The following is a 23,398-nucleotide window of genomic DNA, read 5'->3' as shown; positions in this document are numbered from 1 at the left end:
GGCTGTGGATAATTTGGGACATTGCAAATGGCCGGTGATATTTTATCCGCATGTGGAGAATCATTTATCATCCGCACTGCAATCAGCCGCCCCCCCCCCCATCAATTCTGCAGGTCTGCAGGAGGAGTGCAGAATACATAAAAGCCTCATCGCTGAACCGCTGTGTCCCTGTTTGTGTCTCCGAGTGCCTGGAAACGCACCAGGGCCCAGGAGGCAATATCCCATTATTGCAGCATGCGCTGTGAGTTTAAATTACTCCCAGATGTAATATTATAAAGAGACGGCAGAGTTTTAAGGCTGCTATATTTGGTCTTTATAACTGAATTTAATGTTGTTCCTCAGTGCTATTTGATTTTTTTGGGGGGGGGGGGCGGGGGTTCTGGATCTCTGCTCTGCAAACCAACATTTGTTGCATTGGAAAATGTCAAAGTGAAAATAAATCACATCTATTGTTCAAGTCAAATGGAAAAAAAATAGTAGGTTTCATTAACGTTTCTAGAAAATTTTATCCTGCATTTATTACTTTAAATGTCTTTGGCCACTCGCCAATGGGCCGGTCATTATTACTGGCAAAACATAGATCATAACACACAACTGCATTTCAAGTCAACTAATGTGTATAAATGATGATCCATTTGATGGAACGATGCATCTGAAATAAATATGGCAGTCTTCAGTTTGAATACTGGTAACATTAATCAAGTTGACAAGTTGCTGATCATATATGGTTTTGCAGAATGTATTTGGTACTTGTGTGAAATTTTGTATTTTTTATTTTTCGTAATATATGATATAAGAAACATTCATTGTGTAGTTTGTAAATTTACTGTATTTTAAGGCATTATTGTAAGAAGAAGAAGCATTGAAATTTGACATCATCATTATTTAACGTATTTATTAGATAATGATATATTTTATTCACTGTAATATATAGTTATAATATATATTTTGTGATAATTTGTTGGTTTAGTTTTCCATTTGGACTGTTCTGTAACATTCGTACCCCCTTCAGGACAACAGTGGTACGACCCAAACGGCATTTCCGGTCTGTGTCACCCTGTCCCGTTGGTGAGCAAATTACTTTTAGAAATCTCCGTAAAAATGTGTCTTTGTTGGTAAACGCATACGTTCACGATTAGCCACTTATAAAAAAGTAATTATTCAGTGACTTTACGGACCGAGGTTGACTTGTAGAGTAATTTGAAACGTGATATCGCTAGCTTTGCTAGCTCGATCGTCACTTCCGGTCTGTTGGCGCTTGCTGCTCGTTAGCATCTGTAGCAGTAAGCTAGCACATGTCCTTCAATATTATTATCAGCTAATTGTGAAGTATTGTTTTCTATACCTATTATTTTAGTTAAATTTAACTTTAAGTATTCATATTCTTCAAATTGAATCAAATTGTATCCCTACGTCTCTTCTCACAAACTAAATCTAAATCTGAAGCATGGAGGAAGGATCTCTCTATTTTCTGTATTATGTTTTACTCATACAGCCCCCTCCAAAAGTATTGGAACGGTAAGGAAAATTCCTTTATTTTTGTTGTTCACTGAAGACATTTGGGTTTAAGATCAAAAGATGAGTGTGAGACAAGAGTTCAGAATTTCAGCTTTTATTTCCTGGTATTCACATCTAGATGTGTTAAACAACTCACGACATCCCACCCTTTGTTCGAACCCTCTTCCACTTTTCCCCCCGATGAAGTCCTTTGTTCTGTTGGCAGTGTGCTTTGGGTCATTGTCCTGCTGCATGATAAACTTTCTCCCTATTAGTTTCAATGCATTTCTCAATAAATTGGCAGACAAAATGTTTCTGTACATTTCTGAATTCATTCTGCTGCTGCCATCATCAGTAAATATCAATGAGCCTGTTCCAGAAGCAGCCATGACGTTACCTCCACCATGCTTCACAGATGAGCTTGTGCGCTTCGGATCATAAGCAGTTCCTTTCTTTCTCCACACGTTGGCCTTTCCATCACTTTGGTAGAGATTCATCTTGGTCTCATCAGTCCATAAGATTGTCTTCCAGAACTTTTGCGGCTCATCTCTGTACTTCTTTGCAAATTCCAATCTGGCCTTCCGATTCTGACTGCTGATGAGTGGTTTCTTGTGGTGTGGCCTCTATATTTCTGCTCTCTAAGTCTTTGAACAGTGGATTGTGATACCTTCACCCCTGCCCTGTGGAGGTCGTTGGTGATGCCACTTACTGATGTTTTCTTCACAGCTCTCTCGATACTTCTGTCATCAGCTACTGTTGTTTTCCTTGGCCGACCTGTTCGACATGTTACTCAGTACACCAGTAGTTTCTTTCTTTTTCAGGACATTCCAAATAGTTGTGCTTGCTATTCCCAATGTTTGTCCAATGACTGTGATCGACTTTCCTTCTTTTCTCAGCTTGACAATGGCTTGCCTTTCTCCCATAGACAGATCTCTGGTGTTCATGTTGGTTTATCCTCTTTAACAGCAAATGCAGTCTTGCTAGGTTTGAACCGAGGGTGAAAACTTAGACTAGTCATGCAGAGCTATTTAATGTTTGGACAGTCAACCTAAAACACCTGGGCAACAAGAAACACCTGTCAGTCACATGTTCCAATACTTTTGCTCACTTGAAAAATGGGTGGGTTCAAACAAAGGGTGGTTTGTCGTGAGTTGTTTAACACATCTAGATGTGAATACCAGGAAATAAAAGCTGAAATTCTGGACTCTTGTCTCATACTCATCTTTTGATCTTAAACCCAAATGTCTTCAGTGAACAACAAAAATAAAAGAATTTGCCTTACCGTTCCAATACTTATGGAGGGGACTGTATGTATTCCCCATTGAGCTCTTCTGGGGAGAGTTTTTGACCATCTAAATAGAGGATCTAAAGATAAATAGTTTGCTCTTGGGGCATATTTGCGATTTATGACATTGGGTTATACAAATAAAATTGTGATAACTTAATTTGTTCACACGTGACTCCATATCTCAAGACATTCATATGGAACGCACCCGTTTGCAACCCTCTGTTTTGCTATCATTCTGTTTTTATATCAACGTGTCAACCATTGTTCTGCCTTTCTGCAGGTGTGAGGGAGGCGCCTCTCAGCCGCTGCCTGCAGACCACAAGTTTACATTCAGGCCCTGTTTCCCTTCACCAAGGTAAGAAACCTTCATATTGTGAGATTATGTCCCAGCTCTGTCTCTGTTTATGTCTTCTGATATCAGGCTGTCCAGCTGCTGGTGTTTTTATGTCTTTTGCCTCTGCAGCCTGCGAGTACGTGCTGCGTTAGTTCGATGGGCAGTTTGTAGTGTTAGAAATCGTGATTTTGTAGCTGAGGTACTTCCTTCTTTGGGTCTTGTTGTTTGCCAGCGGTGTCTTCTGGTGCTTCAGTGCATCATGCTCCGTTATGACTAGATGCTGACGTCTGAGTATTGAGTGATTTGGGCCAAGTTGTTTCTTCTCATCTCGCTGCAACCAGTCCTGGAGCTGAGGAGGATATTGTAGACTGGCTTTAACTTTTATCTAAAACAGCCAGGTGAGGTCACTGAATGTAATTCACTATATTATTCCCTCTCCATGCAAATCGGAAGCACTGCAGTTCTTTCCAGAATCGATTCTGCGGCGACAAAGACTCACGAGGTTGCGCTCTGCTGCTCGTGTTCACAGTGATGTCAAAAAAATCCTAGCGTCCCAATTCCGTATTTCACATCGCAGGTTTTCAGTATGAAGTGAACTCGTAACACTCTTAAAGAAGCTGATGCTGATGTCCCACAATCAATGCACAGACTAAATGGATATACATATATAAATATATATACATATACATATATATATATACTCTATACTTGAAATACAGGTAGAAGTTCCTGAAAGACTTTGAAAAACAAAAAGATACATTTCAAAGCTTTGGAAAGTTTTGGCATTTCAAATGAAATGGCAGACATGTATAATTTCCTCTCATGAAGGTGGAGTATGTTTATTTCTTAAACATTTCCATCACAGTACCCTCTAAATATGAGTTTTAGTTATACTGCAGTTAATTAGTAGTGTGGAATTGGCTCACAATCTTGGATGTGATCAGTCAATTCGTATGTTGTTATCAAGGAGCTTATTTATTTTCTCTGGTTGTTGGACGCTTTCTTTCTGTTGAATCTGCTGTAATCAATTATGATAAATGTTGTCATTATGGGATGGATTGGCATCGTATTGTTTCCCCCCACAATTAGTTTTTGTATTGGAACTGAGGCTGAAGTTAATAATTCATGTTGGCTTTAGGGATGTAACGTTACACGTAGTTATTTTCAATATTTACAGTTATTCATAATATTGGCTCTTCAAGTCTGAAGCTATGAGCTTTGAGCCGCAAGCTGCTTCCAAAAGTTGACTCAACCTTTTCTTGTGATTTCAACACGCGTGACTTAATAATTGTCTGCTGAATGTAGCTTTTCTGCCGCATGTCAAGTGAATTGGTTTGGGTCAGATTTATCTAATCCAGTTCAATATAGGCCCCCCCTTTAATGGCTAGAAGCACTTTGTTGGAGCAGATAGTGCCACAGGGCTCAATAGCAAGTGAGCGTGTTCACACAATCACCCGTTCTGCGAGCGTCGGCAGATTGAAATAATAGATTGTGTGTACGTTGTGTCCCGATCATCACATGAGCGTGGGATGTGAGAGCACGTTTATCATATAGATGAGATGACAGATGATTCCAAACGGCCCTTGAGATGACCTTGTTCTTTATTAAAGGGTCGTGTAACAATGGAAATACACGGGATACTCTCTTATGGTTTTCCCTTCTCTTTTTTTAAGATCCAAGTCAAATTAGCTGAATGAAAAGGCTCAGAGGACTTTTGAAAATCCCGACATGTCGGCGGTTTGATCGCAAAATGATCTTAACAACGAATCACTCGATGTTGGGTAATGAAATGATTTTCACCAGAAGAGAAAAATGAGAAAAAAGAATACGTCTCCGGTCTTAATCAGTTTGAGAGGCCCCAGTATATTGTCTCCCAGAAGTCTTTCGCATAGCAACACAGCATTTAAAAATCCTCTAAATAACAATCAACAGGTTAAATTCTTATGTATTAAATACTTTTCAACATTTTATTATTATTTTAAGTCCCAGCAGGGTTTAACTCGTCAGTGTCTTCTCAGTTGCATGTTTGCTTCCCCCGAGGATTCATCGCACTGATAATTGAGAGTCAACACTCTCAAGTACACTATTGGTGTAGAGTTTAGTTCAAGCAGAGGCTGAGGGGACAACCCCCCCCAGACATGCCCCTCACTTTGAGAGCCAGGTGGAGGTAAGGACGGAGGCTCAGACCTCGGACTCCAGGCTGGACACCCTGCCCCAGGGCTTTGGCACATAGGGACTGTTGACTCTGCGCGCCACCAACACCTGCCTCCGCTCTCGGCCCCCGGAGCCCGGGTCCTCCCTCTTCCCTGTGGCGTCGCAGGCCCCGAACATATTGTTGTGATAAACTACCTGGCGGTCCCCCATGCGGGGCAGCATCGTCGCGTTATCCGGGCAGTGGCTCGCACAGGGGAACAAGTGGCACATGTCCTTGGAGCCGTTGTAGAACTGGCCGGGTCTCTGGGCCAGCGGCCCAACATACACCGGCAAGTCTGTGTACGAGTTCAGGTAGGTGGAGTAGTGTCTGTGCACCACCGTGGAGGAGGAGCGGCGCAGGGCAGCGGTGTTCTGCAGGATGGCCTCCCTGTAAGAGGGCAGCCTGGTGGACTCGGAGTACTTGAGCTTCTGCTTGTAGGGGTAGGATCCCATGTGGGCCGGGTCCAGGTACGCGGGCTCGGCAGCCAGCGGGTAGCAGGACAGGTTGTGCCCCAGGCTGCCGTATAGCTTGTTGGGCTTTTGGTTGGCCACCAGCACCCGAGGAAACAAGTCGGGCATGTCCACGCGGGCGGAGGACGCGGAGGTGGAGGCCTTTGTTTCGTCCACCTGATGGATCCTGTCGTTGCCCCACGTGGCTTTGAGGAAGGAGGCGCGGCGGTTGAGCTTGTCCTTCCCCAGCAGTGGCAAGTCGTCCATCTCGGGCTCCAGGTAGGACTTTGTGCAGGAGTTGCAGCTGGCGCTGCCCCCTGCGTAGTGTCCCCGAGTGCACGCCATTGCGGTGGCGAAGGGGGCGTGGTTGCTCAGGAGGTGGTTGGCCCTCAACTCGGCGAGGCAGGGCCGAGGTTCGTCGTAGTCTCCCCTCGCTCGGGGGTCAGCGGCGTCGAACGCGTAGCCGTGGGACCGCCTTTTCCGGCTCACGCAGTCCGGCGGGTAGCTGAACTTCCTCCGCAGCGGCCCCTTGTGCTCGACGTAGATGTCGGGCACCTGGAACTCCCTGTAAGGAGCGAACGGGGACGTCGGGCGCCGGGCCTGGTTCTCCACGTACAGCCTGCCGCCGTGGTGGGGGTTGGAAGCGGCGGAGGGGGACGGGTCCCGCATGGCGATGTGAGGACTGCTCAGGCTGGAGATGGGCAGGGTCCTCTCCAGTAGGTGCTGGGCGTTGCGGGCGGGCAGCGTGTAGCGGAGCGCGTTGGGTCGGGTCACTACGCAGGGCTTCTCCAGCAGCGGCTGGATGGTGGCGTCCCCGTAGTGGAGGGGGAAGGTGGGGGTGAGGGCCCTCTGAGAGTACGGCGAGTGGTTGTCCGTGATGCTTGAGATGTACGGCAGGCGGCCGTGAGTCACGTCCGCCGCCGTCACTCGGGGGGGCAGGCCGAGCCGCACATTGTCCACCCCCCGCCTGCTCCAGTTCTCTATTGTCTTGGTGGCGTTGTCCAGAGAGTTCTCCACCCTGGCGGAGGACACCATGTCCTTGGCCGTCTTCAGCATCTTCAGCATATTGGCTTGTGTGTAGTTGGCAGTGACGTCGGGACTCGGCATGCTGCCGCTGTGGTCGGTTTGCTCCACCCCGCTGAAGCAGCTGTAGATTCCCTGCAGAGAGACCAACAGGGGGAGATTATCAACTGAACCGCGGAACAGGTTTGGAGAGGCGGGGGGGGGGGGCTTTGTTCTCTTCAGATTTGATTTTCACTGCAATATAAAGTCTTGCACCTCTAAGGAGCCCCGACTTTAATCATTTATTATACACAAATGGGAAAACGGTGCAATCTACACATCCAACATTTCTCCAGTTTCTCTGATGTGTTTCCAATGTGAGGCTCTACGTGCTATTTATATAAAACTATTCACAACCTCCCAACGTGTTCAGAGCAGTTCAGTCAGTTCCTCGGACGAGACAGCGGTTCACAGTTACGACGATCACTTAAATCATTAAATGAATTATTAATTGTCTACAGGATCTGGATAAAAAGCAGAATGTGTCCTTTAAATGACATTCAGATTGAAATGTTCAGAGAATCAGACGCAAACCAACAAGTTTTCATGTCGGTACGTTTCTATGAATCAAATTGTTTAACAATATAATTTTAAAATATAAATGAATAAGTTGCCATGCATTAGCCCCCCCCCCCCCCCCCCTCGTATCGTTTGGAGACCCTAATCCCCCCTCTGACTGTAGTGTCGACACACAGATGAAGCTTTGTTTAATGGGGCAATTTAAATTCAATTTCTCAGGGATCACGGCCGTCACAACATTCCAGCAAGAATCCACCGGGTCCTTTTATTGCTTTCGACTCATTTGATATTATCTGTTTTTATTGTTGCCGTCCTTGACCCGTGGCCGGCCGCGTGCCCTTTTCACTTCCTGCTTCGCCCATATTTCCAATCCTACGTCTGGAAGGGCAGAAGAAGGACGTAGGAGCAACATCCGCCGCGGCGTCTGTCAGAACAGATGATGATGTCGTCGTGCGAGGGGGACTCACTCTGCTGATGGCCAGGAGGAAGTCCAGGCGCTCCGCCTTGCGCACCGAGTGGCGCAGCTTCCAGTAGAGCAGGTGCTCCCAGGCGAACACCAGCAGGCTGAGCCCCATGGCGACCAGCAGCATGTAGAAGACCCCCGCCATGTTGTCGATGTCCAGCTTGCTGCTCATCACCTCTTTCTTCTCGTTGCGGCAGATGCCCGTCAGCCAGACGGTCTGCAGCTTCTGGGTGTCGCCTGCCAGTCGGGGAGCAGGGGATAAAAAAGCACTGTTGACACGGCGCTGCTGTTATTTGGGGGCCGGGGAGAGTGATGAAACGGCCTCGGGCCGCTGGTGAAATTCATCGCATCGGGATAATGACATTTTCTCATTTTAAGCAGCACTCGGAGTTACAGCTCTACAAGGTTGTACTGTTCTCTCGCTGGTGATTTAGTGAATGCAAAACATATCCTGACTTAAAAAAATGAATAAGTAGACCGCAGCTGAGCTTCCTGAAGGAGAAAACAAAGAAACGTCTGCTACAGTTTGTGGACGTTTGAGGCGACCGATGAGGAACGAGCTCCGGTGTCTCTGCTCGTCCCGCTTCGTCACCTTATTGGCCAAACACCCCCCCGCGGTGCAGCAGTCAGGACTCCTGAGAAGTAATAACATTGCAGCGTTTTGTGTTTGACCTCTCGGTTTGCTGTATAAGTGCTGCCTTATTCCTCTTGCCATCTATTGCATATTTCTCCCAGAGGTGAACAGACGTTTTCCTGGAGGCTTTGAAATAAGCTGCCCAAGGAGCCTTTGGTCGGCAGAATAAGGGTCGCATTTTAAATCACCTCGTGGAGCATTTATGACCCGTCTCATTTTCGCCGTTGCTGTAATAGTATTTTATACCCTTTAATCATTCCCTTTTCCCATTTCCTGCTCTTTTAAATGTGACTCTTTATTTCATCATTACAGTATATCGTGGATAGTTTTCTCCTTCTCTCATCATTTCTTCGGTTTGTTCAAGTTCAAGTGCAAATTCAGTTATTATTGCCCATAGCGATCTAAGTAATTTACATTTTAACTCTTAAACAACTAATATATCATGTAGTTCTAACCACAAATATCCACTCTGCCTCATCTACCATGATCACATCAGGAAGTGAGTAATGAATTATTAAAGCCGGCCTCTCATGGGGGGGTCGACGGAAGAGAGGGAGCGCCGGGAACCGCAAGGTTGGCGGTCCGAGCCCCGGCTGCCCCATGTCCCATGTCAAAGTGTCCCTGAGAAAGACACCTGACCCCTGATTGCTCCCCGGGCAAAAATGTAAAAAGCCACAGGATGAAAATGTAATGTAAGTCGCTTTGGATAAAAGCATCAGCTAAATGACCTGTAATGTAATCTGATTGGCTACCTGGGTGTTACATTGACAGGGGGTGGGGCCACACTCCTTGAAGTGAGTAAACACCATAAACACGAGTTTATGGTTCAATCTCTAATTCAAAGTCTTCTTCAATACAGCATGATGTTCATTTAGTAGATGATGGTCCACGTAGAGTCAAACAGACCTTAAAGCAGGGGATGCTTCAAGGCGGGGCTACGTGCTGATTGACAGGTCTCTACCAGAGACTTATATACGCCGTCTTTGCCTTTGTCAGTTAACACTTAGTGATCGGTAAACAAGAGTATATATAGATAATAAACACATATATAAATGAATCATTTACCATCAGCCAGGAACTGCAGCAGGGCCAGGTCGATGAGTCGCTTCCAGCGTGAGTCCTTCTGCAGGGCGATGCCGTAGCCGGTGGTGGCAAACACCTTCCCGCTGCCGATGGTCACCAGCTTGCAGCCCTCGTCTTTGCCGGCCATGTAGTTGAGCACGGCGGCGTCGTAGATGAAGGCCTCCAGTTTCCTAGCCGGGTGGACAGAGACGGAGTCCTCAGTCGTTGAGTTACCGTTTGCTCACCAAATGCATTGTTGAGCGAGACCCGGCTGGACCCCCCTACCCGGTTTTGAGGCTGTTGAGGGCGTCCTCCACTCCCTTCTGGTTGTACTTGACCATGTGGGAGTGCATCTCGGGGTAGTTGCTCCTTATGTTGCGCTCCGTGCTGCCATTCGGGACCGTACCGAAGCGGAACGGGGGGTACTGCTCTTGCGGCTTTTGAAACTGTAGACACAGGCACAGCGGGGGGGGGGGGGGGGGGGGGTTCGATAATAACGAGCATGACCCGCGATGTCCATTGATCGCACGTTTAAATACGTCGCCCAGGTGTCGAGGGTTGACTTTGTTGCGCTGCAGCTTCCTGTCATCCAGCATCATAAACGCTTTTAAAGGCTCATATTAGTGCAATGACTCTCAGCACTGTTTATCCTGATGGCCTCTTGCTCTGCTAATTCACACATCTAACAGACACCGGGTCCAAAGGAACCCAAATACTTCCCCCTCTCGCTGTGAGGAGCACCACGGGCGTTTAATTAGCCGAGAGGACAGGGAGTGAGACGGGGGGACAAATGCTAACGACGAAACTGCTCTTTTTAATTAACCTTATGCAAATATGTTCTCAGTACATTAGCAGGGGGACGATTGGAGCTAAAGTTGGCAGATGAGAATATGACTTCTCCTGCGTTGTGGTTTCAAGCCTCCAGCAGCCTCTCATGGACGAGTTCATGCACGTGACATGTGGGTGGGAATCCATCTCATCGATGCTGATGACATCACCCTCTCAGTGTCTAGTGATCTGATTCTTTTATAGATTCTGTTGGGTGGAAGAAAGAGCCCCTGCTGGTTGAGGTCTAGACTTACTGTCCTGAAGTCAGTGTAACTGCTTCTTTGTGTTTCACTTCTTATTGGAATCATTGCTTTACTTCAAAATAATCCTGTGGTTCGTGTTTCAATGATGCGTTAAAATCTGCTTTTGAGTCTTCTACCAAAGAGGTTCTGAGTCGACTCACGCGAGTCGTCCAGTCGATTAGTTGATTCAAGTCGACGGGTCTGTCAAACTATGTTTCTACACAAAGCACCACTGAAATCAGTGTTGACTGAAGGGTAGAAAAACAGCAAAAAGTCGTCTTTGAAACAAACCAGGTAAACTGTTTACGGTGTTCATGACTGCACCTCGCGCTGTTTACACACTTTGTGTTGTTCCTGTACATCAAACGCACACACGCACACTGCACCTTTTTGTCGCTCAGTCCGGAGACGGTGTCGATGTACTGCTCCTGGATCATGAAGGCCGCCAGGTTGGCCGTGTAGGAGGCGAGGAAGATGACGGCGAAGAAGGCCCAGACCAGCACCATGATCTTGCTGGTGGTGCCCTTCGGGTTCTCGATGGGCACAGAGTTGTTGAAGACGATGCCCCACAGCAGCCACACGGACTTCCCGATGGTGAAGGTGGGGCCCCCGGGCTCTGGAAGGGCCACACAGACAGCCGGTGAAGCTTTGACTAAAGACGCATTCGGCTGCGCAGCTGTTTGCCGGTGCAGCGTTTCAACGCAGTGGGAATCCGCCCGTGTTTTCCATCACTTGATGTGATGCTTGAAATGAGGCGACACACGTCGGCAGACTGAAAGATGTGAGTGGATCCGTCTCCGGCTGTGTAAACAACCCATTTCATGTCGGTCCTGCAGTGAGTTTCTTTTTGCTCTGCATAAAACCCGAGCCGGCCTTCATCCATTAAAAGATGTTTTATAGAACCACACGGCGACACCTCAATTTTCCAGGCATCGATCCAATATGTGGCCTCCGTAAACAGGCTCTGATGTCCCTGGTTCTCACAATCCTCCCCACGCCAGTGTTTGTCGTCTCCGCATGCAGAAGTCCAGAGATGCCAATATAGAAATAAATCTATTCAACCCCTTTTGATTCATTTAAATATGCAGTTTTCTCTCCTGCATTGGGATCAAAGTAAGATGGAATGCATCTCATGTGCTTCTTTGAAACAAACATGAATCTGCCATGAATATAATTTAAAAATAATTTGGATTCTTAAACAGGTTAAATGGTCACTAAAACTTAAAATAGAAGAAACTAAATGTTATTTTCCGTCTATCTTCTCTGATGGTGAAGCTAGATTTTGGCTCTCTGGTCCGTAGTCAAAAGCAAAAAGGATCTTCCACCCCGGCGCCGTGGCAATGCAGAGGGAATCAGCAGATGGCCGATGGGAGGGACGGGGGACGGGGGGGGACGGGGGACTCACCTTTGGCACTGACCAGGCTGCGGTTGTATCCAACAGGACTGCAGTACTCAAAGACGAAGACCGTGATGGCCACCACGGTGAGACACATGACAAACATCATCACCCAGACCGCCGGGCTGTACGGCTCTACGGGGGGGGGGGGGGGGACGAGGACAGAGGACAGAGGAGGAAGGAAACAAGAGGGATTTAAGAGAAGGAAGAGAGGACAAAGGACACAGGATATAGGACACAGGAAGAGCTCAACATTCAATACGTGAATGATGTGTCCCATGTCCACACCAACACGTCCGTCCTCGCCCCCCCCCCCTTGGGGGAGTCTCTCACCTAGGAAGGCCGAGGGTGAGACGGTGCCGTTGCTCCTGGCAACCATCACGCTGATGCCCGTCTCCACGAACGGCACGGAGAAGTCGATGATCTCGGAGCGCTCCTCGTTTATGGTCAGCGAGCCGATGGCCATGTCCGCCCGCTTGTAGAACACCTGGGGGGGACGTACGAGTTACAGGCGTCGTAAATCTAAGGCGTCCCGACAAAACGCCGCACGCCCCCGCTGAGCTTTCCAAGATGGATCTCCGCTCGGCCGCCGGCCCTGAGGATGATGGACTGTCCACTTCTTCAAGCCAGCTGGACACAACTCTCAGCCGTCGCCTAATGCGACGCGTTTTGTGATGTAATCCATCGCTAATGCGTCGTACAGGTACTGTGCATGAAGCACGACGCCCATTACGTGAGGCGTTCAATGACTAAATATCTCAAGCAGGAAGTAGAACTGCCACAGCGGGCGGAACCTGAATGAATGAATAAATACCCGATGACAGGTTCCTGGGGAGGGAGATGTGTGGTTGTTGGTCACAGGGAAACTTGCTGCTCCTTTCTATGTGCTCACGGACCTCGTTACCAAATCACTGGTAAACGAAGGTCCACTCTGATCTTCTCTGTGTGTTTTGCTCATAATCAAAGAAAAAAGTTGCAGCTTTTATCACTATTTGGTTGATTGTTGGTGTTTGAAAACACGAAAAATCAGACAGTTAAGAATAACATTTGCTTTCATGCAGGCTCATTTAAATGATTGAACGTTTGATCGCATTGATAATGAAAGAAATTTAAACACAGTGAAAGATCCCAATCATTCAAGTTGTAAACAGCAGCATGAAAAGGACTTTCATCTTCTTCAGAAGCTGTGGTGATCTCTCCGTTTATGTCTGAAAATGTTTGCATTTTTACAAAGTTTTCAATGACGTATTTTTCTACCATCTTAGTACCAAAGTATCACAGTTTACATGGTAAATGATCTGTACTTGTTTAGCGCTTTTCTAGTCTTCGGACCACTCAAAGCGCTTTAACACTACATGACATCATTCACACCCATTCACACCCACTGATGACAGGAGAACCACACACAGTGACACCTGCCATCAGTAACTACCATTCACACACTGCAGTCGCAGCTACAGGAGCAATGTTGGTTAAGTGTCTTGCCCAAGGACACATGGCCGGCCTGGGATCGAACCGCCAACCCTCTGATTGGAGGACGGCCTCCCCACTCACCCACAGTCGCCCCAGTTTAAGAGTTTAAGAGGTGGCAGATGTTGATGTATCGAGCCCAGTGAGGACCGGATGTAAGGACGTCTTATTAAAAACGATATTCCACTCTTAAACTGGAATTCGAGCATTTCATGGCTCATGAAACATTGAGCCACAAAGTAGCTGTAAAAGCGTTGAATCTAACGGCCGTGATGCCGCGTGGAGTCGACAGGAGGGAGATAACGTGACCTCCCACGTTCAAATATCTCAACGTTTGCTTTCTGGAGACGAGGAAGCTGCCTCGAACAAGAAGAGGTGTTTGATCCTGCAGCAGATGAACAGAAAGCCGCGTTTCATCGCTACCTGCACAGCTGCAGTAATGACGCCCAAGGAGACCGTAAGAGCCGGGCCGCCTCTCACCTCTCCGATCATCCCGTTCCAGATGCCCCGGACCAGCTTGCCGTGCTTGCCGTTGGTGACCAGGTAGAGGTCGTAGGAGAACTTTATGGTGCGGGACAACTTCTTCAGGATGTCGATGCAGAAGCCTTTGCAGCACAGCTTGGTGTAGGCCTCGGTGTGACCCACAATGCTGAGGGGCAGAGAGGGACAGGCGACGTCATTGGCTTTGTTCCTCCCGACCGCTCAGTGTTACAAATGATGCTATTAAAGTCTCATTCTACATTATCAACACAAGGGACATTACAAATGATTACAGCCGATACGTTGTTTGTATTATTTGGAACCAGCGTAATAGGAAATATATAGATCTGTGATAAATAATAAGCGTTAGTTTAGACACCACAATTTTATGCTACAATTCGTTTTCTTCTCATAGTTTTGGCAACGGACAAAGTCAATGCTTTTGCTTCCAGTATCGAGGAACATGGAACCAGTGTGACCGAAGGAGGGACCGATGAAGGAACGGCTGCATGACGCTGATGGTGATGAGAGGAGCACGCCGACGTCAGGATATTAGGGGGGGGGGGGCGTTGGAGCTCCTCCACAGGCGCATTGTGCCCCGGCCCCGACAGATGGACGGACAGCTGGGCCGACCAAAACAAGTCCAACGTGAATTAATCACAAACAAACAAAGGAAGACGAGGCCCAACCTCCGTGCTGGATCGCTCCGACCAAAGCGCCGCGTCTCAAAGCGCCGCCTGACGGACACTTTGACGCTTCAGATTAAAAGGCCATTCAGCGGTGTTCGTATTCATTTAGCAGTTTAAATATGCAGCTTGATGTGTCGCAACGCGACGAATTGAATAGTTACCAGTGAAGTTCCATGATTCTGGGCGACCAATTCACCACACAAAACAAATCCCCCCCTTGAATTTGAAACAAATACAAATGAAAGTGAAATCCAGCCCAGTATTGCCAACTCTATTGAAAGTAGAGCAGCGAGCAGCAGGATCTCCAGGAGGCGGCGTGGATTGTCAGACGGAGCACGCAGCTAAACGCGGCCTCAGGCATACCAAGTGAGAGGCTGACGTGAGGGAATCAATTCCCCTCACTCATCAGCCGGATTACCAGGAACGTGGGGATGAAAATGTCCTTCACTTTTAACGGCAACGGGATGACGCAGGTGATGTGAATGAGTTCTAGTTCAGCGCCGCGTTAAACATCCTGTACCCTGAACTGAAACGTCAAGTCTTTCATTTGTGTAAAGTTATCTGAGCCGTATTGAACCGCATGCAAAGTCATCAGGTGGGGGTCAGGCGGGGGTCGCTCCTTCCTTTGTGGCCCAGGACACAGAGAGACCTGTCAATCACTGTGTAGCCCCGCCCTACAGCATCCCCTGCTTTACGGTCTGTTTGACTCTAAATGGCTCATAATCCACCAAATGAACATCACGCTGTGTTGAAGAAGACTTGGAACTAGAGACTGAGACATAAACTCATGTTTACAATGTTTACCGAGCAAAAGTCATCCGACGTGGCTCACATGTTAAATTTACATACCGGCCGTAAATCATCCCATGAATCAAAGACTGCGTTTCTAAAGTTGTGAGGCGTCTGTTTTCCTTCCTGCCCCCGGGGGCCACGTCCCATCATCAGACCTTCATCGGCCATCAGAGGCACCTGCAGCAGCTGAGCCGCGGCAGGTGAAGGTAGTGAGCCGGCGAGCACCGCTGACACGTCGAGCCGTAACCTCCCCCGGACCTGCCGGTCTAATGGACCCCCGCTCATCAGCACCGGGGGGTGGGGGGGGGGCAATGAGACGAACACACAAACCTTTCCAGGGGTAAACGAGGCCGCCACAGCAGACCGCGAGTAAACACGGCGGTCCCGACACCCCCCGTGTCACCAGATGCCGGGGGCGGGGGGGGGGGGGGGGTCAATGGTCGGCTTCGCGCCTCAGAATGCCGTCAAATGCGTCTTTGGGAATCGGTCGGGTTGTTTACTCAAAGTGTGGTCGTTTTTAAGAGCGATGTCTGGAAGCCGCTCACTCAGACTCCCTGGAAGAATTGGCCTCTTAAAGAAGCAGTAAAGCCGGTGACTTTTCATGAGCATTAAAGTAAAGGACCTCCGCTCCCCCGCCCGCGATGCTGCACATCCCCCCAATGCGTAAATGACTGAAACTGTTCCAAACTGCCGGGACGAGAGGAGGTCACAAATCGAATTTGAAGGGTCGCTGGTTGTGGTGCAACAGATCATAAAACACGGGGGTTGGGTTCTTCCCTTCAGCTGAATTGAGTTTGAAGTGTTAAAGTACCACTGCATTGACCAGCATCCCAGTGCAGCAGGATCCGTCTTTTTATAAAAGTATGAGTCGACAAGTGAACTGAGAGGGTTTACAACCTAATTCTGATCATGAAAGTCGCGTCTGTCCCGGTGGCCACAGGATACATTTAGCTGCTCCTTGACTTCGTTATGCGAGAACTATCCAGATGAATCCGTGATGGTCGTGAACATGCATTGGTGGATTTCTAAATATCAATGAGTCCCCCGACGTCGGTGCCTTAGAGGCCTCCGCATCATCTCTCACACTGAGCCCGAACACCCCGCTTGGACCGCCCTCGGGTTCCGTTGTGTACTGGTTTCACGTGGACGGGCTCACAAGTAGCCAGCTAAAAGGTTTATCTGCCGCCTTGTTCTCAGCCCCCCTGGGGAGCTGGTCTACAGCGGCACTTTAATTAGATCAAGTCCTGCTCACGCTCCCATTAAACACTGTTTAATGCGTGTTGGCATTATCTTGCCAGGTCAATAACCCCCCCTCACGGGGGCTCTGCCTCTGAATAAATCTCTGCAGTCATAAAGCAGATTTCCCGGTGAGCCGGAGGGACGAGCTTGTGTTAACGGCGTTGGCCACGTCTGAGTCGAGGCCCGGTGGGCTGTTCGGCCGAGTGGGGGAACCACACAGATGGGCTGCCAGGCTGACTGACTGAAGGGGGGGGTAAGGATTTAAATGGAGAAGCATTCCCCATTTAGAACGCCCTGATGTGTGTTGTTGTGGTCACGTCGGGGTCAGACGGACTCCATGATGCATGTTGTCATATGACTAACTGATGTGATATCACATCAGTTAGTCATTTATCACATTTGTTCTTAACACAATCCTATATTATACAGAATGAAACAAGAATGAAGGTTTTTTTGGTCGCATTTACAGGAAAATGACTCAACATTTGCTGGTTCCAACTTCTTAAACTTAAGAATTCTGCTGCTATGATGAGTTTTTGTGTGCTTGTTAATTGGATATTATCAGATTTTGGACGCTTTGGGGTCTGGGTGTTTGTTATCAGTCAGATCACAGGCTGAAATAATAATGAACCGCAATCGTGACCGCAACAATGAATGAGAGGAATCTCGAGACGCTCACTCCATCTTCAGGTCAGACATTTTAAGCATCCTCCTCCTCCACCTTCGTTATTCCTCCTTCAGCTCAGTGCCGCCACCTAATTCGCCCCTTATTGACTTCATCTCCTTCCGGCTGGGATTGGTCCTGCAATGGGGAGTGACGTACTTTCCGAGCCGGCGGGGCCATTTGGTCAGCGCGAGCGATAAAGCGCCACGGTGACGCTTAACGCCGGAGGGGACGCCAACCTCATCGCGCCGCCCCTCGTCTCGTTAACGCCATTGTCAGTAACGGCTTCTCCCCCCTGCTAATGAACACCAACATCCGTCTGTAGGCGCTTGGGACTGATGACACGGCCTAATCGCCCATCTAATTGATACCCCGCCATGCGGCGCCGTGATCGGGTCACGGTGCGCCGCCGTGGATTTCACACTGCGGCCGAGCAGCCTGATGAGCAGCTCGCTTCGCCGAGGAATTAGAAGTCACGGCGAGGCTAATGGCAGGGGAAGAGCCTCTTAATCCAACACCTAATGGCGCTCTGAGTTGGGTACAAAATCAATTAGGTTGATCACGCGAGCGCCTTCAGGGGTTTTTGAAAGACGGTTAGGTCGTACTGATGATGGAAACATGGACAGAATCTCTAAATGATCTCATTTAAAGCCTAAGATGTGTTTTTTACGGATTCTATGTGAATTGTCTTTAGAACTGTCGGACATATCAGCTCCTTGACTGTTGAAATCAGCAGCGGTTTATTCACTTCTGTTTTTACAGGGTTGGTGTTTCTGTGTAAAATCAATAAAACTGGGTTTTGTTTAGTTTAACAATAGTTCTTGTCTGGTTCTGATGACTGAACCCAAATGTCATTCTAGATGTATAAAAGTCCTGGAGATGCTTTCCCTCTAAGGACAATAAAGACCTTCCTCCCTTCATCCGTCATCCGTCCATCCCTCCACGTGTCTCATGTACGCACACGGCCGGCGTTTGGACGGTTTGACAGAAGTGGAGGTAAATTGTAACTGGACCGGTCACAAGCTAACTAACAAACCACGTTCAGGTGAACCATCACTCACGTTTCGGTCTTGTTGGACTGCCGGCGGCAGGGCACGGTGTTGCTGACGCAGGTGCCGGTCAGCGGGTCCACCGCCTCCACGATGACGAAGGGCCTCTCCTCCAGCGTGGCCACCGTCAGGTGCCTGTAGTCCGACACCGGCTCCAGGTAGGAGCCGTACCGGGGCCACACCGGGTATCTCATCTGCATGATCCCCATCTCGTAGGTCCCCACCTGAGGAGAGAACGGGGGAGGGAGGTTTGTACGCTTCCCATGCCGCGTCCTGCACGTCTCAGCGCTCTTAATACAGTTGTCTCGGAGTCTCTGTCGTCGCTCGTCCTCGTGATTTGTGCATCCGGAACCTCCCGCAGCAAAGGAGAGGAAATTGTTTTTTGGCTCACCGGGGATGTAAAGGGTGCAAGTTCACATCTACTGCAATGAACGCAACTCCAGCCGCTGTGTCACCAGTCAGCTGGTTGGATGTTGTGGGGAAGCCGAACGCACAGTCGAGATCTAAATGGAGCCTTGATTAGGATGAGCCGTGACCCCCACGGGACCTGTTGGACCCCAATTAGCTAAAAAAGACACCAACTCGTTGTTGACTTTAAGCTGAATGAGGCGAGCTCATTAGATTATCCTTTGGCATCCATGATTGAGGAATTGAATTACAGATTTTTACATTTGTCAGCTTCCAGACAGTAATGAGAAGCATCTTACCAGAGGTGATTCATCACCGAGAGCCGCCCCACTCCTGATGTGTTTTGATTTAACACTCTGTGGCAAGACCCTGTAACCAATAAGGCCTGAAACGTTGTTACTGAGATTCATTATCCACAAGATAATACCTTCCATTAACGAGGCGCTAATCAACAAAAGAGCTTTAAATCATCAACTATTTCATTGTTCATTTCTTTGTGGCAATAAAACGAAATGTCTATTAGGGGTGTGTGTGAGTGTGTGTGTGTGTGTGTGTGAGTGTGTGTGTGTGTGTGTGTGTGGGGGATTGGTTCTCATCCTCAGGTTTACTGTTTACCTGCATATCTTTAATGTACTTTATTGATGTTCACGACGAATCAGGAGTTGATTTTGCAATGAAAGTCATGAATACGGAATATGCAACGTACCCAACGTGACACCAGAAATATAAAAAGATTCCTTAAATGTTTAGACAACTTTTGTCTAAACTATCATTTAATTTAAATATAACATGTAAATGTCTCTTAATTGAGACACGTGGACAGTTGTGGCAACACACTGTAAATACTTAAACAGGAGACATTCTAACATGAGTGTGGATCAAATGTTTTTCCTCATAATCCCTGCTGCTCATGCAGGGGGGGGGCGTCTCAACCAAAAAGACCCGATCGTCTCCTCTTCTCAACCCGTCGCCTTGATCACTTCCTGCTGTCTGTCTGTCGCGTGCACTCGCCGTCTTTCAGCCCAGACGTCTCGCTCGCTGCTCGGGGAGAAGCGTTTAACAAAGAGTGATGTCACGACGGGGAGGCCGAGGGCGTCTCTGCACGGCAAAGACTGCCAGACCCGCCCGGTACCAAAACCTGTCCCGTTTTTGTGTGTGGGGGGGGGGTTGTGTGTCAACCAGCCGCGAGAATGTATTGTGACAAATACAGAGCCAGCAGCTTGCAGCGATGCCCCCCCCCCCCCCCCCCCCGGGTTACCTTGACTTGGAGAACCGGCTGAATAATCGCTGTCTGTAAAGCAGCGACTTACTTAAGGCTGCATTAGACATGTTGTTGGGTTGGGAGGCGCTGTGCGGGGCGGCGGGGGCCTCGCGGGTGATGCATGAACCGAGCACAGCGAACACTGACAAGGCCGCAAAAAAAAAAGGCAATCACAAGATGGAATTGATTTTCAGCTCTCGGGGAAAAAAGAGCCCGCGGGCCGCAAGAAAGTCGAGGGCGGAAAAAGCCATCGGCGAACACGACTTCTTCCTGTGCAATGAGCACAGCGCCGGGCTTATTTAAAAGGTCAGCTGGTGGAAGAAGTTCTTCTGATTGAGGACCGGCTCACTATTGCTTATGAGGTCTTTACCTCTCAGCGGTTCTCTGTTGGTCTTTTTGTTGTTTTGGGCGGAAAAAGAAGAAAATGATTGACGTTATTATTCTGATGATGTTCTCTATGATGTCATCGATCATCTTGTTAGGAAGAACAGCTGGTTTATTTAAAGATAAACAAACATTCACACCTACAACGTGACGTCGTAGCGATCGCTCACAAACACGCTGGCTAACGCAACCAGAGGTCACAAGGTCAGCCTGCTTTGTGGGAGCAGCAGAGAGAGAGAGAGAGCTGAGAGGGCGAGCAGCCCGCCAACGCCTTCCGCGCTTTACCGACCCGTGACCTCCATCTGACGGGAACCTCGGCGGATCCGTCTTGTTGTAGTTTACCTCGACCCGTTAACATCTCATCATCAGAGATCTGGTCCTGTGCGGATCTCAGCGCCTCCAAAGCAACTCTTCAAGCTCTGTGGATTCAGCGTTAAATGATGTTCTGAAGTAGTAAGACCGACCCAAACAGCTTTAACTCAACCGCTTCTATTCACCCAGCAGAGGAAGTCAACGAGGCGCCAGACAAACACGTGTGTGTATGGCGGTTTTAATATCCTCGCAGAACGAGACGGATGTGTGTGAAAGGCCGTCCCGTGGGTGTGATGAGGAAACTATGTTTGGTGGCGTAATGACGAGGAAAAGGTCACCTTGTCCCACAGGCGCTCTCGGTCCAGAGTGATGATGATCATGGCCGGGTTCACCAGGTAGCCGTTGCTGTTGAAGGAGAAGTCGTTGTGTTCCCAGGTCACGTTCAACATGTGCCTGCAAGGGGAGCAAAGCCAGAGGGAAAGCTTTCATTAGCAGAGGAATCAAACCGCCTCCATGTGGGATTCAAGGTTCCGTCCGTCCGTGAAGAACACGCGTTCTGGCCCGATGACTGAAACAGAGCGTTCCAGCGCATTCTGGGTCTGCCTGCCTGCAACTACAGAACGGGATGAAACTATTCCCATTCAAATAATTGAAACTTTTCCTTTTTTTTCTATGCACAGTTCTTTTTATCATTACTTTTATTTACTATTTAGAATTTCTTAGCATAAGAGGTTCTTATCAGTACTTGATAAAAGTGTACATTGAGTTAAAGAACTGTCCCTTTAATGAAGCCACGTCCTCCCGTCTGCCTTTGACATTTAGTTTTTACTGACATGGATTCTGTCTACATCAAAGCTGATAAAGGTGCAGATATGAATGAATGTGAACATGGTTCAGTACACGGTCAAAGACTTTAGAAAGGAATCGTGTTAAAGTGTTTTAAGTATTAAAGTTTCTCTATTCAAACGTCTCGTTGGAACCATTCAAAAAGGTGATTTATGGGGAGTGCGAAGAGAACTCGTCCTCCTGATTCCACCGTGTCATCGCTCACATCCTGTTACATCAGACCGCCGGCGCTTTCCCAGCGCTCGCTCTCGCCTCGGCCGACACTCCAGCGGAGGTGATGAAAGCCCGCCGGGAGGAGAGTGGCCTTCGCCCCCCCCCGTCCGTGTGAAAAGCCCCTTTAATCTGGTAATCTGCACTAATCCCATTACCAGGTGAGTCGACTCATTACCAGGAGCTCGTTAGAGGAGGGGAAAAAGTCAAGGACAAGTCTGAGACCCGCGGGGGGGGGGATCACGGAAAGAACTGACTATAAAGTTAATGGAAAGTGCTTTGTTCTGTCTGGCCGACCTTCACGTTACCGCCGCTGCTCGAGTCACGCCTGCTGGGTTTGGAAAAGTCTAAAAGAAGACAAGGGGGGGGGGGGGTTCTACGGTATCAGTGCCCTAGATAATGTTCCCTCATTTCCGCTTGTCTCATGCTCGGACTGGGCCTTTCAAAGGGGAAAGGCTCTGAACCGAACCAGCCAGAAGCTTCTGCTGGTTTAAAACATTTGTTGCTTCTTAAGTCAGGAGTTCGGGTTCAATAGAACCGGGATGTTTCGTAATCAAGTGCGAGGATCAATGTCTTAAAAACGACCAGAATAATCGCGATCGTGATTTTTGCCATAAGGGGGATCCTGGGAAATGCCCACGAGGTTCTCTACAGCCGCAGGGCTCCGTATCGCATGCTAACCGTTAGCGCCCGTAGCCGCGAGTCACCGCGAGGAGGCGCCGCTCTTCCTCTGAATGCGGCTCTCCGTCAGGAAAAACATCCCCGAGTCTCGTTCCACTTCTGTTCAACATCGAGCTCCGCGTTTAAATGCGGGGAAACAACACTTACGCAATGAAAATGACGTTCTCGTGGCGTGACAGGCGTTACCAAAAAACAGCAGTCAGGAGCAAATGAAGTCCATCAATCATTAGAGAAATATTACCCCAAATCTTTCTACACAGTGAAAATACCTGAAGAGGGTGTCGTTGGTGGCCGGCGGCCGGGCCGGGTTGTGGCAGTCGCTGTGGCCCTCGGGAACGAAGCCCCTCTGTCTCCGGAAGCTCTGCACGCCTTTCACCACGATGGCCACGCCGTCCCGCACCCTCTTCCTCAGGCTCATCCTCCAGCGGTCCGTGATGATGCCGATGAGGCCCACGGGGAAGCTCTCGGGCGGGGGGACGTCCGGGTTCCCCACCGCCAGGCTGGGGAGGATCCAGATGTAGCCCGGCCCCACCAGCCGCGACTCGGCCGCCATGCTGAAGAGGTACTGGGCCTCCTCGTGGGAGCAGTAGACCAGCAACACCTGGGCGTCGATCTGCTGCAGCAGTCGCCGCGCCCGCACGTCGTTCATGCCGTCGGCGGACATGTCGAAGGTCAGCACGTCCTGCAGCTCCCACGTGAAGTAGCTGGTGTCCGTGAAGGACTTGACGTAGTCCACGTAGCTTTCGTAGCCCGGGTACAGGCTGGTGATGACCACGAAGCTGTCCCAGTTGTACTCCTCCATCACCTTGAACATGCCGTTGATCTGCTGCTCGATGGAGGAGCCCAGCTGGAGGAAGTTGGAGCCCTCGCCCTGAACGGAACCGGAAGATATGATTGATTTAGCTGAGACCGAGGTGTGAAACAAACAGAGAGGAGTATTGTTTA

At 48.8% G+C, this 23,398-nt stretch overlaps 1 protein-coding gene across 1 annotated transcript in view; it reads right to left on the bottom strand.

Annotated features, from left to right (window-relative positions):
• Positions 1 to 1,596: 1,596 nt before the first annotated feature.
• Positions 1,597 to 23,398, bottom strand: part of grin2ca (glutamate receptor, ionotropic, N-methyl D-aspartate 2Ca) — a 43,108-nt gene continuing 21,306 nt past the window's right edge. Inside the window, exons 3-13 of the mRNA XM_040191326.2 lie at positions 22,723 to 23,324; positions 21,055 to 21,169; positions 18,364 to 18,575; positions 13,919 to 14,087; positions 12,302 to 12,455; positions 11,978 to 12,103; positions 10,959 to 11,188; positions 9,788 to 9,948; positions 9,506 to 9,693; positions 7,811 to 8,043; positions 1,597 to 6,920 (exon numbers count right to left, since the gene is read on the bottom strand). Coding sequence (XP_040047260.1) covers positions 5,301 to 6,920; positions 7,811 to 8,043; positions 9,506 to 9,693; positions 9,788 to 9,948; positions 10,959 to 11,188; positions 11,978 to 12,103; positions 12,302 to 12,455; positions 13,919 to 14,087; positions 18,364 to 18,575; positions 21,055 to 21,169; positions 22,723 to 23,324 — 3,810 coding nt within the window. The 3' untranslated portion in view covers positions 1,597 to 5,300. The remainder of the gene's footprint in view (positions 6,921 to 7,810; positions 8,044 to 9,505; positions 9,694 to 9,787; positions 9,949 to 10,958; positions 11,189 to 11,977; positions 12,104 to 12,301; positions 12,456 to 13,918; positions 14,088 to 18,363; positions 18,576 to 21,054; positions 21,170 to 22,722; positions 23,325 to 23,398) is intronic.

This window comes from Gasterosteus aculeatus, chromosome 11, assembly GCF_964276395.1.
Source record: "Gasterosteus aculeatus chromosome 11, fGasAcu3.hap1.1, whole genome shotgun sequence".
In the NCBI taxonomy this organism is placed as follows: domain Eukaryota; kingdom Metazoa; phylum Chordata; class Actinopteri; order Perciformes; family Gasterosteidae; genus Gasterosteus; species Gasterosteus aculeatus.
The sequence above is the reverse complement of the archived record's forward strand: the minus strand, read 5'-3'. Positions and strand labels throughout refer to the sequence as shown.